Consider the following 16,900-nt stretch of genomic DNA (forward strand, 5'->3'; position numbering starts at 1 on the left):
TGTTGCAAATGGAAGATGTCAGATGGTTTTGGGGCTGTTGTGTGAAGGTTGGGGCTGAGAATCATTGGGCAGTGTAAAAGGAGTTTCTCATTACCTGTGCAGTACTCTGACTCCATGGCAAAGTTGGAAAAGTGTTCTGCTCCTCAGCACTCTCACTTACACCATGACGATATTTGCACAAATGGAATCGCTGTGTTTAGGAAAAACACACTCCTACTTTCCCAATTATCAGATATTGGCAGAATTTGAGTGGAACTTCCTCCTCAGTGTTGATGCAGTCTTGTTCCAGCTGTACCCATCAAGGGTGTGAGATTTTAAAAAAACAGAAAATGCTGGGAATACTCAGCAGGGCAGGCAGCATCTGTAATGAGAAAAGCAGAGTGAGCATTTTAGTTGACCTTGCATCAGGGCATTCCTGGAAGAGAAGTGGCATTTGGAATGGAATGAAAGAAGAAATGTGTAATCTTCAGAGACACTATAGCGTACAGCAATTGGCAAAAATGTTTAGCTGAGATCTTTACTCCCAGGGAAATGCCAGATGCAGTCAGTTTTGTTGCTGTACTAACTATGTGGGTTACAGCATGGGTTTTCCCAGTAGCAGTGTGTGGTGAATGTTTCCTCTGTTTGTCCCTGCGACTTTGAAAGTGGTTGACATTAGAGAACTATTTGTATTTGTATTGGAAGGGGGAAAGTAAGCTGTTACCTTTGTTTTCATTCCAAATTCCGCAATAGAGTGAAGGTCCGGCTGCTACCTTGAGGTTTGTAAGGCCAGACTGGTGTGGTTTCTCATTAGCATTCAAATTCTCCAACTATTCCTGGTATGGCAATACCTTCTCAAGGGCCTGGCACTTGTAGCATGTACACTGCTGTGTGTTGTGTGTGTGTTGCGTGACACCATGCTCCAACGTAATAGACGATATAGAGGCAGGCATTGGCCATACGTGCCCTCGAGCTGATCGTCTGCCTACACGCCACATTCCGCCACCCCCCCCCACCCCATATCCCTTGTTCCCCCGGAATGCAAACATCTGTTTGCCTTGAATATCCTCAACGACTGAGCATCCGCAGCAATCTGGGCTACAGCATTCCAAAGATTCACATCCCTCTGAGTGAAGACATTTCTTCTCATCTAACTTTGAAATGCCTGACTCCTTATCCTGAGACTATGACCCCTAGTTCTGGACTCTCCTGCTAGGAGAAATAGCCTCTTAGCATCTACCCTGTCAAGCCCTCTCAGAATCTGCTATGTTTCAAAGAGATCACCTCATATTCTTCTAAACTCCAGAGAGTAAAGGCCCATTCTACTTGATTTCTCCTCATAGGACGACTTCTCATCCCAAGAATTAATCTAGTGAATCTTCGTTGCTCTGTCAGATGTAGTTTTAAAATATCTGGTATCACTTTCAAGATAGCTAAGGTTATGTGACTGTCTCAGAAAGGACTCTGACTTTAAGCAGTTGTTTTCTCTTTCAGTGTGTCGTGAGTTTGCTGTTCGGGAAGATCACAGTCTGGCCCACAACCTTCAGGAGCAGGAAAGTAAGTATTGTTAAGACACTTCGACGCCTCATAACGTGCTCAGAGAGCTGAATCATTGCAAGAAATTTTTTATGCGTTCACAGGATGTGGGCATCACTGGCTAGGCCAGCATTTATTGCCCATCCCTAATTGCCCTTGAGAAAGTGGTGTTGAGCCACCGCCTTGAACAGCTGCAGTCCATGTGGGGTAGGTACACCTACAGTTCCAGGATTTTGACCCAGTGACAGTGAAGGAAAAGTGATATAGTTCCAAGTCAGGAGGGTGTGTGGCTTGGAGGGGAACCTGCAGGTGGTAGTGTTCCCATGCATTTGCTGCCCTTGTCCTTCTAGTTGGTAGAGGTCGCGGGTTTGGAAGGTGCTGTCTAAGGAGCCTTGGTGCATTGCTGCAGTGCATCTTGTAGATGGTACACACTGCTGCCATTGTGCATCAGTGGTGGAGGGAGTGAATGTTTGTAGATGGGGTGCCAATCAAGCGGGCTGCTTTGTCCTGGATGGTGTCAAGCTTCTTGAGTGTTGTTGGAGCTGCACCCATCCAGGCAAGTGGAGAGTATTCCATCACACTCCTGCCTTGTGCCTTGTAGATGGTGGACAGGGTTTGGGGAGTCAGGAGATGAGTTAATCGCCGCAGGATTCCTAGCCTCTGACCTGCTCTTGTAGCCATGGTATTTACGTAGCTACTCCAGTTCAGTTTCTGGTCAATGGTAGCCCCCAGGATGTTGATAGTGGTGGAATCAGTGATGGTCATGCCATTGAATGTCAAGGGGAGGTGGTTAGATTCTCTCTTATTGGAGATGGTCATTGCCTGGCACTTGTGTGACACGAATGTTACTTGCCACTTAATGGCCCAAGCCTGGATATTGTCCAGGTCTTGCTGCATTTCTACACAGACTGCTTCAGTACCTGAGGAGTCACGAATGGTGCTGAACATGGTTCAATCATAAAATAAATAAAAATCTGAAAATAAACAGCTGGTTTCAGTAAAAATGACCATGAAGCTGTCACATTGTTAACCCAACTGGTTTTCTAATGTCCGTTTAGGGAAAGAAACCTGCCGTCCTTGCCCAGTCTGGCCTGTATGTGACTCCAGGCCCCTACCAATGTGGTTGACTCTTAACTGCCCTCTGAAATGGCCTAGTAATTCATTGTTGTTTCAATCCTGGGCCACTAGTGATAGAAATTAAATGCTAGCGATACCGTCATCCTGTGAATGAATTTTTAAAAAATGATGGCTCCTCTCGTGGTTAGTGCTTCTCTGAAATTTCTTCTTCTTTTCCTCCCAAGCTCCAAATACCCAATCCTTTGTACCCTTGCATTCTCACTGTGTTGAAATCCCTCCATAACTCACTCATTCCCAGGACCTTGGCACTGTTGAATTCCTCTCCTCCTTCAGTTTTCCTTCCTTCCTGCAATCTTTTAAAACTCGAGCTTGATGTCCTCTAGCCACCAGTTGCTGAGTACCTCATTTTTTTTCTCTTCCTCTTCCACCTTTGCTGTATCCTGTACTTTGGGCCTTATCCCTTCACCTAGCTTCTTCAAAAAAAAACCTGTGAATTTATTACTGTTGCCAGCCATTGGAGAATGTGAATTGATTATCAAATGCCTTGGGGTAGTGCTAGATTCATGTTAGTGAGGTGCTGCTCTCTTGTCCCTCTCTGTTTCTCACCAATTTCTTCCCAGTTCTCCTAATATTTCTGGTTCCTTGCTTTGGTAGAGTCCCATGGGTGTGGGCTACCCTCCAGCGCCTTCCTTCAATGACCAAATGGTGAATGTCAGGTTATTGGACCACCAGGAGCATCACAGCTGAGCTTGAACTCGTCTTCACCTGCTTCCATGCATGTTCAGTTCCAGTGGATGGTGATCTGGAGCAGGCATTAGTACTGCTCTTGGTCAGTAGCACCTCGACCGGTTGTAGCACCTTGCCAGCTGACTTAGATCTGATTGGAACAGGAGGAGGCCATTTATTCCCTCAAGCCTGTTCTACCATGCAGTGAAATCATTGCTGATCCGTGACCCAACTCAATATAGACGCCTTTGCCCCACATCCTGCGATATCTTTGGCTAACAAAAATCTAACATTCTCAGATTGTAAATTAACAATTGACCCAGCATCACAAGTTGTTTGCGGAAGAGTGTTCCAAATTTCTGCCACCCTTTGTGTGAACAAGTGTTGCCTAATTTCACTCTTGAAAGGCCTGGCTCTAATTTTTAGGCTATTTTCCCCGAGTTCTAGACTCCCCAACCAGCAGAAATAGTTTCTTTCTGTCTACCATTTCTGTTCCCCTTAATATCTTGAAAAATTCAATCAAATCACCCCTTAACCGTCTAAATTTCAGGGAGTGCAACTGGAGTTTGTGTAGTCTCTTGTCGTAATTTAATCCTTTTAATCAGTCTGATAAAACTAGTTTAGATCAGCCATACAGATATGAGAGACTGAAATGCTCATTGGATAGACTCGCTGAGCCGTTGGGGAGACCTGTTGGAAATCCTTAAATATATGTGCTCTCTTAGAAGCCTTTCATATAAAGGGGTACTCCAGGCAAAAGGATTGGCTCCGGAGCTGGAATCTGATATGTCAGGAGAAGGAAACTAGCAGCGATGGGGCTCTGCTAAAGAAAAAGACATTTATATTGTTGGTGCCCCTTTTCCCGGATAATCACTTGGATGGAAAATAATTTGCCCTGTACATTGCTTTACCCTTTCAACTACAGGGCTCGTTTGAGGTTGTTCTACCCTCCAATGGAATTCTAAAACTGAATATTGAACAAGATGCTTTATGACCTACACATCTCCCCAAATGTAGCTCCTCTCCCTAATCCCCACAGTTACCTCATTGAAACAATGAACAGCACAGGTACTGGGAGCTGAATCAACAGCAGAAACATGCTGTAGGCAGGTACTTAGATGAACGACTATATTTTAACTCGTATCATTGCAGGTGATCAATACTGTCAATGACACCACCCATTTGCCAATTTTAAAAGTGCCATGGAAGCTGTTGAAATTTGGGTTCAGGGTATAATTTCAAACCTGAGATTGATCGATTTTTATTCAGCAAGGGTATTGAGGTTTACGGAACAAGGCAGGTAGATATAGCTGAGGTACAGATCAGCATCATCTATTGAATGGTACAGAACAGGCTCAAGGGGCTGAATGGCCTCCTCCAGTTGTTATGTAAATACCACTGTGCCAGATCTGCCATTTGAAATATTAGGTGGGCTGGGCAGTTTGGGACTTGTAGCTGGGTTGTCGCCTCAGAGCTTACTTGTTAAAACAAAAGCAAAATACTGCAGATGCTGGAAATCTGAAATAAAAACAAGAAATGCTGGAAATACTCAGCAGGTCTGGCAGCATCTGTGGAGAGAGAAGCAGAGTTAACGTTACAGGTCAGTGACCCCCCCCTTCAGAACTGACAAATATTAGAAATGTAAAAGGTTTTAAGCAAGTAAAGTGGGGGTGGGGCAAGAGATAACAAAAGTGCAGGTATTGATAGGACAAGGTCACAGAGAATAACTGACCTGAAGGACATGGAGCAAAGGCAAATGGTATGTTAATGGTGTGCTGAAAGACAAAACATTGGGAAAGAGGTGTCAATTGACTGTAAAATGAACAGCCCTGGCTCCAAGCACAAACATTTAAAAAAAAAGTGGGTAGGCACAGTAGAAACAAACTAAAATAAACAAAGAAAAAATTTAAAAAAATAAAAAGGTGGGGGGGTGGGGCCTGTCATGCTGTGAAATTATTGAACTCAATGTTCAGTCCAGCAGGCTGTAGCGTAACTAATCAGTAAATGAGATGCTGTTCCTCGAGCTTGCTTTCATGTTCACTGGAACACTGCAGCAATCCCAGGACAGAGATGTGGGCATGAGAGCAGGGGGGAGTGTTGAAATGGCAAGCAACCGGACGCTCGGGGTCCTGCTTGCGGACTGAGCAGAGGTGTTCCGCAAAGCGCTCACCCAATCTGCGTTTAGTCTCCCCAATGTAGAGGAGACCACATTGTGAGCAGCGAATACAGTATACTACATTGAAAGAAGTACAAGTAAATCACTGCTTCACCTGAAAGGAGTGTTTGGGGCCTTTGACAGTGAGGAGAGAGGAGGCACCTCCTGTGCTTGCAGGGGAAGGTGCCGTGGGAAGGGGACGAGGTGGTGGGGGTAATGGAGGAGTGGATCAGGGTGTCGCGGAATTAACGATCCCTTCGGAATGCTGACGGGAAGGGAGGGGGAGATGCGATTGGTAGTGGCATCACGCTGGAGGTGGCGGAAATGGGGGCGAATGTTCCTTTGGATGGGGAGGCTGGTGGGGTGGAAAATGAGGACAAGGGGAACCCTGTCACAGTTCTGGGAGGGAGGGGAAGGTGTGAGGGTAAAGGTGTGGCAAATGGGATACGGTTGAGGGCCCTGTCAACCACAGTGGGGGGGAATCCTCGGTTGAGGAAAAAGGAATACATACCAGAAGCGCTGTCGTGGAAGGTAGCATCATCAGAGCAGTCGGAGACGGAGAAACTGGGAGAATGGAATGGAGTCCTTGCAGGAGGTAGGGTGTGAAGAAGTGTAGTTGAGGTAGCTATGGGAGTCGGTGGGCTTATAATGAATATTAGTAGACAGCCTATCCCCAGAGAGACAGAGAAGTCGAGAAATGGAGGGGAAGTGTTGGAGATGGACCATGTGAAGGTGAGCGAAGGGTGGAAATGAGATGCAAAGTTGATAAAGTTTTCTAGTTCCCAGCGGGAGCAGGAAACGGCACCGATACAGTCATCAATGTACTGGAAAAAGAGTTGGGGGAGGGGCCTGAGTAGGACTGGAACAAGGAATTCTCAACATATCCCACAAAAAGACAGGCATAACTAGGACCCATGCGGGTACCCATAGCAACACCTTTTACTTGAAGGAAGTGAGTGGAGTTGAAGGAGAAGTTGTTCAATGTGAGAACAAGTTCAGCCAGGCGGAGGAGGGTGGTGGTGGATGGGGACTGGTTGGGCCTCTGTTCAAGGAAGAAGCGGAGAGCCCTCAAACCATCCTGGTGGGGGATGGAGGTGTAGAGAGATTGGACGCCCATAGTGAAGAGGAGACAGTAAGGGCTAGAAACCTGGAAATTGTCAAAATGATGTAGGGCATCAGAAGAGTCACAGATGTGGGTGGGAAACTTGTTACTTGTTAAATGTTACTTTTCGGTTGACTTAAGTTAATTATTGTGCTGTGTAAATGGTTACTTGGGCACCTGAGTAGGCAGATCTGTCAGACCCACCTCTTCCCTGCACAAGGTGTGATGGGCACTGGTATTACAGCTGCCACAAGGTGGAAACCCTGATGCTACTGAGATCTCACCATCAGCCTAATGGGTGTGTGAATCACCCAGATGTACATGTACAGATTCTGCCCTTGCAGTCAGGAGCTGTATGTGTCCAAAGTCCCGGGATGGCTGGGCTGTCCCATGAACAAAGATTGGGGAAACTAGGCCTGTATTATCTCGAGTTTCAAAGAATGAGAGGTGATCTCATTGAAACCTACAAAATACTTAAAGGGATAAGCAGGGTAGATGCAGCTAAGATGTGTCCCCTGGTTGGGGAGTCTAGAATCAGGGGACACAATTTCAAAAAAGGAAAAGAGGATTGAAATGAGGAGAAATTTCTTTACTCAAAGCGTTGTGAATCTTTGGAATTCTCTACCTCAGAAGGCTGTGGAGCTCAGTCATTGAATATGTTTAAAAGCCGAGATTGACATTTCTAAATGCCAATGACTTAAAGGGATATGAGGATAGCATGGGAAAAAGGCATTGAAGTGGATGATCAGCCATGATAGTGTTGAATGGCGGAGCAGGGGAATGGCCTACTCCTATGTTCCTATGATTGTACGGGCAACAGGGTAATTTATAGCTTGCCATATAAGCTGCTGTGGGATGAGGCACTCAGCAGTTTTCAAGAGAACTTTTGCTGCAGTTGTTAATGTGAATACTTTGTGCTAATCATGATGAACTGCAGTTCGAAGCCACTGTATATAATTCCTCTTCTGTACCCCCTTTTCTGCCCTTCCTTTTTCTGCTCTCTGGAAGGCACTGGCTTGTATTAGATACTTTTCTCTGAACGTTGGTTCACTCTGGTACCTCAGCCAATGGCCAAGTGTTAGTCATGTTGTAGCATCGCAACGAATCCCATCTTTATTGAACCCGTGTGGACAGTTTCCTGTCTGGATCACAGACAGGAGCAGGAACCACTTTTTCCCCCCTCTCTCCTGAGCCTAAGCCTGCTGGAACCAGTTGTAATATCCCTACAGTTAGGCTGGTTAAGCTTAGGTAACTCAGTGCAGATGGAAGTCAAACCCTGCATCTTATCAGCTCAGTACCACACTGGATGGGCAATGGCCCCCAGTGAGTCTCCAAAGGAATTAGTTGCAAGATTCTGTTGTACTTCTGGGTCAGGGGTTGCAAAGTTGCTGCACTTTGGATCAAACACCTTACAAACAATAGCCGAAACAATCACCCTGAGTCGTGCCTGCAATATAACATCTAAACTCGTCATTTAACTCAGAAAATGCTTTAAAAATGGAGCTTGATGATTCAGAACATGTCACACATTGAACAGTATTACTGGGCAGGTCTTTTGTTTTGAATTTAGAAAACTCCACCCCCAACACTGTCTGACTGCTGCTCACTCGGGTGTGGATCTGATGGAAGTCATGTTGCTGAGCAACAGATTAGAATGGAAATTCCTGATCCGTAAAGAAACAACATCCTGTTGGTTTAAGAAAAATGTGCAAGTTGTATCTGTAGTCTTTGCGCCTACCAGCAACACAAAAAAAGTCAGTGTTCTCACTTGTAGATAACCAGGAGAGCCACTGCCCATTTCCCTTTGCATGGGAAATAATGTCATGACTGTAAAGGAGAAGTCAGTCATTTCGCCCAGTGTATGCAACTTTTGCTTTCTACATCCTTGCCAGGGGCTGTACAGTGCTGCTTTACAATTACATATTCAGGGCCTGATTGGTGCAGTTTTAAAACACCCTTTTCAGATCTTCTATCTGTGGTCTATAAGGCTTACATGATATGTGCTTTCCCAATTTCCAACTTAGTTTCCACTGGACACACGGAACAAGATTACCCCCGCACCCCCCAACATTAATTGCCAGTCTGCGAGGTGTTTGTTTTAAACCAGACAGCCAGTTGGTGAAGGATAGAACTAGAGCCAATCTTTACATCCTTTAATAAGTATTTATTTACAGAGACCTACATGACAAACATGCACTTCCTAACCCAACGACTACATTTTTAAGCTGTTCCTATATAAGAGGTCAAGTGAATCCCAGTTAATGTCCACCACCTGCATACAATTAAATACAATTAACAGACTGGTGGTATGCGAAATGGAAAAATGCATCAAGAGGCAATCAATAGAGATTGACACTAAGACACATTTTCGGGGCAGAAAGAACTCTATTCTGAATCGGACTTGTGCTGTACCTACCATAGGAGTGTTTAATGGGACAATGTAGAGGAAACTTTACTCTGTATGTAACCTGTCAGGCCCTCAGAGTCATTATGGAGTCTGAAATGGTGAGTTACATTCCCCAGGACTAACATGCCAAACTTGAGAGAAAAAAACAAAGATGAAGAATGGATGAGGTGGTGGAAGGGAGGGACTGCTGCTACCTATGAAACATTCCAGAGTGTAAGGGAAAAGAGAAAATTCCTCAGTTTCACTCTGTGCATTAATAATTGAAGCTGCAGAATTTGATACAGAATCCAGCAGGTCAGTGTATTTGCAATAAATTGGAATTGCAGTAATATTTTGCAGTATCCTGTGGACTGTTTTTACTTTACAGAAAACAAACTGTTTAAAATCACTTTGTTGCTGAGAATTTGCTCTAATTGTGCTGCTGTATCTGTCTTGGTGCAGTATGCATTGGAAGGGGATTAATAAACGTTGAGCACCCATGGGGGTTATGGCTTAATTGTGTTGGCAGAAGTACAGTGGCATTTTATGTTGGGATTTATTTCAAAAAGTGAGGCCCTCAAAACTGCTGGAAACAGATGGACCCAACTGGGAGAGTACAGTTTTAGGAAAGAAAATACTTCGCAAGCACCTAGCATAAGCCTTTCTACCTGGAAAAGCAGATAAATCTTGGATGAATACTTGATGGATGGGAGCAATTACTGAGGGACACAGACTGAAGTTTTGTGTGATCTATTACTGAGATACAGCCTACTAGGCTAGATGGGATTGAGATTCACAAGGAGGAGGTGTTAGCAATTTTGGAAAGAGTGAAAATAGATAAGTCCCCTGGGCCAGATGGGATTTATCCTAGGATTCTCTGGGAAGCCAGGGAGGAGATTGCAGAGCCGTTGTTGTTGATCTTTAAGTCGTCATTGTCGACAGGAGTAGTGCCGGAGGACTGGAGGATAGCAAATGTTGTCCCCTTGTTCAAGAAGGGGAGTAGAGACAGCCCTGGTAATTATAGACCTGTGAGCCTTACTTCGGTTGTGGGTAAAATGTTGGAAAAGGTTATAAGAGACAGGATTTATAATCATCTTGAAAAGAATAAGTTCATTTGCGATAGTCAGCACGGTTTTGTGAAAGGTAGGTCGTGCCTCACAAACCTTATTGAGTTTTTCGAGAAGGTGACCAAACAGGTGGATGAGGGTAAAGCTGTGGATGTGGTGTATATGGATTTCAGTAAGGCGTTTGATAAGGTTCCCCACGGTAGGCTATTGCAGAAAATACGCAAGTATGGGGTTGAAGGTGATTTAGAGCTTTGGATCAGAAATTGGCTAGCTGAAAGAAGACAGAGGATGGTGGTTGATGGCAAATGTTCATCCTGGAGTTTAGTTACTAGTGGTGTACCGCAAGGTTCTGTTTTGGGGCCACTGCTGTTTGTCATTTTTATAAACGACCTGGATGAGGGTGTAGAAGGGTGGGTTAGTAAATTTGCGGATGACACGAAGGTCGGTGGAGTTGTGGATAGTGTCGAAGGGTGTTGTAGGGTACAGAGGGACATAGATAGGCTGCAGAGCTGGGCTGAGAGATGGCAAATGGAGTTTAATGCGGAGAAGTGTGAGGTGATTCACTTTGGAAGGAGTAACAGCAATGCAGAGTACTGGGCTAATGGGAAGATTCTTGGTAGTGTAGATGAGCAGAGAGATCTTGGTATCCAGGTACATAAATCCCTGAAAGTTGCTACCCAGGTTAATAGGGCTGTTAAGAAGGCATATGGTGTGTTAGCCTTTATTAGTAGGGGGATCGAGTTTCAGAGCCACGGGGTCATGATGCAGCTGTACAAAACTCTGGTGAGGCCGCACCTGGAGTATTGCGTGCAGTTCTGGTCACCGCATTATAGGAAGGATGTCGAAGCTTTGGAAAGGGTGCAGAGGAGATTTACTAGGATGTTGCCTGGTATGGAAGGAAGGTCTTACGAGGAAAGGCTGAGGGACTTGGGGTTGTTTTCGTTGGAGAGAAGGAGGAGGAGAGGTGACTTAATAGAGACATACAAGATAATCAGAGGGTTAGATAGGGTTATATGGCCTGTGTCCTCAGTACCTTGCTCTACGGCAGCGAGGCCTGGACAACGTATGCCAGCCAAGAGCGACGTCTCAATTCATTCCATCTTCGCTGCCTTCGGAGAATACTTGGCATCAGGTGGCAGGACTATATCTCCAACACAGAAGTCCTTGAAGCGGCCAACATCCCCAGCTTATACACACTACTGAGTCAGCGGCGCTTGAGATGGCTTGGCCATGTGAGCCGCATGGAAGATGGCAGGATCCCCAAAGACACATTGTACAGCGAGCTCGCCACTGGTATCAGACCCACCGGCCGTCCATGTCTCCGTTATAAAGACGTCTGCAAACGCGACATGAAATCGTGTGACATTGATCACAAGTCGTGGGAGTCAGTTGCCAGCATTCGCCAGAGCTGGCGGGCAGCCATAAAGACAGGGCTAAATTGTGGCGAGTCGAAGAGACTTAGTAGTTGGCAGGAAAAAAGACAGAGGCGCAAGGGGAGAGCCAACTGTGCAACAGCCCCAACAAACAAATTTCTCTGCAGCACCTGTGGAAGAGCCTGTCACTCCAGAATTGGCCTTTATAGCCACTCCAGGCGCTGCTTCACAAACCACTGACCACCTCCAGGCGCGTATCCATTGTCTCTCGAGATAAGGAGGCCCAAAAGAAAAGAAGATAGGGTGGATAGTGAGAGTCTTTTTCCTCGGATGAGGATGGCAAACACGAGGGGACATAGCTTTAAGTTGAGGGGTGATAGATATAGGACAGATGTCAGAGGTAGTTTCTTTACGCAGAGAGTAGTAGGGGCGTGGAACGCCCTGCCTGCAACAGTAGTAGACTCGCCAACTTTAAGGGCATTTAAGTGGTCATTGGATAGACATATGGATGTAAATGGAATAGTGTAGGTCAGATGATCGGCGCAACATCGAGGGCCGAAGGGCCTGTACTGCGCTGTAATATTCTAATTCTAATTCTAATTCTAATCTTGAGCTTGACCTCATGAACTCTGTTTTTTTTCCTAATTGTGTACTTTTTTGTTTGCCAGCAATAATTATTCTGTTGCGTGAAGATTTGGACATAGTGACCCTGTCTCCTGGTTTCACGTCAAAGTAGCAAATTCATCAACCTATTTGCTTTGGTCTTGCCTCTTTCAAAAGTCTCCTTAAAACGCACTCGTGCCTTTGATCACCTCTCTCAACCTCTCCTCCACTTACGACGTGCAACCATTATGCAGTGCCTTGGAATGGGTTGTTGCATCAAAGTTATTGAAGAAGTGTGAAATGAACTTTTCAAGCTGTTTCTGGTAACTGAAAGTGAGCTGCTTACATTGCATCACACATTGACCAATTCTCCATGTCTAAGATCAGTCGAGTAAGCACTTGGTTCATCCATGTGATCTCATGCTCTTGTTCCTGCATACATGCTGGAACTTTCAGACTTAATTGTTGGTAATAGGTGCAAAACCTTCCTTTGCTGCCTCATTTGAACTCAGGATCCTATATTTAACTGCCAGACGTGATGCAGAGAAAAGCTGTGAGCACTAGTGCCAGAGCAAAGAATTAATTTAATCACTAGCAAGGTTGACATTTATTGCCCATCACTGAGAAGATGGTGAGGGACTTCTTGAACCACAACTGATCAACTGAGTGGTCACTTCAGAGGTCAGTTAAGAGCCAACCACATTGGTGTAGGACTGGAGCCCATTCTGGGGAAAGACAGCAGGTTTCTTTCCCAAAGGACATTAGTGAACCAGATGTGTTTTTACAACAATCCAACAACCGCTTTATGGTTACTTTTTACTGAAACCAGCTTTTTACTTCCAGATTTTTTAAAATTGAATTCAAATTCTCAAACTGCCTACAATGGGATTTGAACTCTCAATCTCTGGATTACAGATCCAGTAACTATGAGGAAACGTAGTCTCTTCAATGTTGAAAGGAAATGATTGAGGGAGATTTGTATCGAGTTATACTATGAGGATAAATTGAGAGCATTGCTTCAAGTAATCCTTTGAGAAAAGGGCAAGGATCACTACTACAAACTTGTTGAAGGAAAATGTTAGGAGGTTTTTCGTGTGAAGGCTTGGAATGAAATTTTGTACTGTCATCTGTACACTCATCTGAGCTGGTGGGTTCAAGCGCTGTGCCAAACACTTAAGCGCATAGTTTATGCTGCCGCTCCAGTGCAGTATTGAAGGAGTACTGCACTGTTGGAGGTGCCATCATACAGATGAGACTTTAAACCGAGGCCCTGTCCACCTATTGAGATGACAAAAGAAATTACTCCAATTGAAGAGCAGGGAGTTCTTCTGGTGTCTAGCCCAATATTCATTTCTGGACCAACATGATCACTATTTATGACATCTTGCTATGTGCAAATTTGTAGCTACGTTTGCCTACATAACAGTGACTTCACTTCAAAAGTACTTCATTAGGAGCAAAGTGCTGAAATTGTAAAGCTGCTATAGAAGTTTTTCTCACAACCTTAAGTCCTTCACAGCCAATGAAATATTTTTGAAGTGTAATCGTTGTTGTAGTGTTGGGAAATGTGGCTGCTTATATGTGCACAGCAAGATCCAACATGCAGCAAGGCAGTAAAGGATCAGATCTTTCTTAGTCATATTGGTTGAGAGATAAATGTTAGCCAAGACAGCAGGAGAACTGCTCTTCTGATGTGCCATGAAAGAAAAGTGAAAACCATGAGGTTATTTTAGGTCCACCTCTGGCAGTGTGGTGACCCCTCAGCGCTACCCCTCCGGCCGAGCAGCACTCCCTCAACACTGCCCCTTCAGCCAAGCGGCATTCCCTCAGTATTGCCTCTCCGGCAGTGCAGTGCTCCCTGCAGTGCCCTTTCAGGGGTGCCCCTCTGGCAGAGTGGCCCTCCGTCAGCACTGCGCTGAAGTGTCAGTCTGGATTATAGGCTCAAGTCTCTGGAGTGGGACTTGTACCTCCGACCTCCTGACTCCAAGACGAGAGTCTAAATCACTGAACCAAGGTTAACACTTCATGAGGTTCTGAAATTAAATAGAGTTTATTTTTAAATGTACACACATCCAGAATGCTTTGTTATATATGTGCTTGATGCATAGGAGCACAGTGCAAGTTTAACTCACTTTGTACCACTTTCTCCTAGTCGAGCATCACTTGGCGTCCAATGTACAAAGAAACCGTTTGGTTCAGAATGACCTGCAAATGGCCAAGAAGCTGCAAGAGGAGGAGAATAAGAAAGCCCAGGCCCATCTTCAGAAACAGCAGCGAGTGTTGTAAGCACTGGAATATATTTAAACAGCTGAAGAGTTAAGGCAGGAACCACCATGGCTGGAAAGATTGGGAAAGCATGAATGAGATGATAGCAAAAATGGATTGGTGTGACCAAGTTTAGATTTTGAAGACCTATTGATTGTAGGAGACCCAGAATGCTGAGCGAGATAGTACCTTCGCTGCCCTCATAACCACCTATCACTCTCTCCTATTTGTGATTGCTCCATATTCCATGCTTCCCATTCTGAGTTAATGAACTTGCAGAAACAGTCATGGTTACAGACTATAGTCAAAGAGATATTTGCACCCTTATTCAGAGTAGTCACAGCAACCCAGCTGGTGTGGAAATTTGTACGAGTTATGCTGGTATGTTTTACGGGGAGGGAAGAGAATGTCTTTGAGGTTGGGTTTTAGGCATTTTGTTAGGGCAGAATTGGTGCAGGGACCTTTTAACCTTTATTTAACCTGGATTGGGTTCCTTAAAATGAAATGGTTGCTATGTGAGAGTCAGATCCCATCTGGAGCATTGTGCGCTGTTTTGGCCACCTAATCACAAAGAATTCTTAAAATATTTATTTCTTGGAATGTGTGCATCGCTGGCAAGACCAGCATTTATTGCTCACCCCTACTTGCTCTTGAAAAGGTGAAAGGTTCACACCCCGTGGGATACAATTTGTAAATGAAGTTAATGAAAAGGGAAATTAATCAAAGGATAGTCAAGCTATAGAATAAATTACAAGGTGAGGGCATAGAAGCTGACATAAATGGGGTTGGGCAATTACTGTGTGCATGATGAGAGAAGGATATGGGTTTTTGGGTCTAATTACCCTTTCCGTTCCTAAATGTGGTGATATCTTTTGCAGTACAAAATTAACTAATGTGCAAAGTTTTTATTTTATGTGCACAACGGATGCACAGGATTCCAGGGGAATGGTGTAATTTGTAAATTAAAAGGCTGGAGGTGTGAGATGCAGAATTCCTACAAAGCAGCATTGAGGGTTAAAGAGGGTATGTGGGAGGGTGTTTCAGCAGCCTTGTTGCATATCGAACAACCTTTTTAACCATGCTTTCCAGTGGGGACAAGGAACCTTTGAAAAGGCGAGCTCTCTGTTAAAAGTCCCAATTTGTTCTGGCATCCTGCTTTATGAAGCTGAAGTAGTTCTGATGGTATTTGCCTGGAGTATCATTATGTGTCGTCATCTGCTGAGTTTTGCCTCGATTTTTTTCATGCCTAGCTGACTCCAGGACTTGTTATGTTTCAGGGAGCGTCGTGACAATAAGGTGGCTCAGGTGATTCAGGATGAGCTGACCCTGGAAAATGAGAAAAGGCGACGCCAGGAGGAGAAGGATGAGGTAGAAATTTATGGGGTGGCAGTGATTTTCCCATTCTCCGGTATTCTGATACTTCTGCGGTGCTATGGGGAGAAAGTGGAGCACTGACATAGGCAAGAGTAATTAAAATGCTGCAGAGCACGGTAAGATGACGAATTGAACATGCATAAAATGCAATAGAGTGAGGGAGATGAATTTCTGAACTAACTGGAAGCTGTATAAAATTCACAGAGCAAAACCTTCCTGGTAAGGTCTATTAAACGTAATAGGGTTTTTGCTTTTCATAAAGCTAAATATTTTCCCAGTTTTCAGTCCTAGATTGAAATGCAAACCCATGATTGATTTTTGTGTCTAGTTGTAAATGATGGATGCATTTAGAGGAGCAGCCTTGTCGAGGTGATTCATGGATCGAATCCCCTTCATCTTTTCATGTTGAGAAGTCAGGCATATGCTTATTTTATATTGCATGCTGTAATCTACTGCAGTGTGCCATTCAGAGTGTGCTGGGCATAAATGATTGCACTTTCGGTAATTGGCCTGTGCACCCAGCCACAATTAATACAGCACTCAGTCTGACAATCCTTTAGGTTAGTTCCTTTACTTACTGTAATTGTCTTTGCTTCTCTCTCTTTCCCATCCCGTTCCTGAAGTTGCTAGTGGGACTAGTTCCAGAACTGGTGGGGTAAATGTGATTTGGACCATGGAGGGTAAACGTCACCCTGAACCGCTTGAGCCGATTGGCCTGTATCTGTGTTGTAACTTCATTTATTTCTAGACGACCGGTGTTCCACTACTTCATCCAAGTGGCTGTTCATGTTTAATTCTTGGATAATGAGTGTCAGATGTTTTATCAGTACATTAAAAGCAAGAGGATAACTAAGGAAAGGGTACGGCCTATCAAAGATGTACAAGGGAACTTGTGCGTGGATGCAGAAGATGCGGGCAGGGTTCTAATGAGTTTTTTTGTCTCTGTCTTCACAAAAGTGAGGGATGGTGCAGACATTGCAGTAAAAGAGGAGGAATGTGAAATATTAGATACAATAAGCATAATGAGAGAGGAAGTACTAGAGGGTCTGACATCCTTGAAAGTGGATAAGTTGCCAGGGCCAGATGGATTGTATTCCAGGTTGCTAAAGGAAGCCAGGATGGAAATAGCGGATGCTCTGAAGATCATCTTCAAATCCTCCTCACTAGATACAGGAGAGGTACCAGAGGATTGGTGGTCTGCGAGCATTGTATCATTGTTTAAAAAGGGTGTGAAGAATAGGCCAAATAATTATAGGA

The 16,900-nt window shown here is 44.6% G+C and overlaps 1 protein-coding gene across 2 annotated transcripts in view; it reads left to right on the forward strand.

Moving 5' to 3' along the window:
- ccdc50a (coiled-coil domain containing 50a) overlaps window positions 1-16,900 on the forward strand; it is a 115,003-nt gene that overhangs the window by 49,965 nt on the left and 48,138 nt on the right. For both annotated transcript variants that reach the window (XM_068042827.1, XM_068042828.1), the window contains exons 2-4: window positions 1,474-1,536; window positions 14,157-14,286; window positions 15,547-15,637. In XM_068042827.1, coding sequence (XP_067898928.1) covers window positions 1,474-1,536; window positions 14,157-14,286; window positions 15,547-15,637 — 284 coding nt within the window. The remainder of the gene's footprint in view (window positions 1-1,473; window positions 1,537-14,156; window positions 14,287-15,546; window positions 15,638-16,900) is intronic.

The sequence above is a fragment of the Heterodontus francisci genome, chromosome 11, assembly GCF_036365525.1.
Source record: "Heterodontus francisci isolate sHetFra1 chromosome 11, sHetFra1.hap1, whole genome shotgun sequence".
NCBI classification, from domain to species: domain Eukaryota; kingdom Metazoa; phylum Chordata; class Chondrichthyes; order Heterodontiformes; family Heterodontidae; genus Heterodontus; species Heterodontus francisci.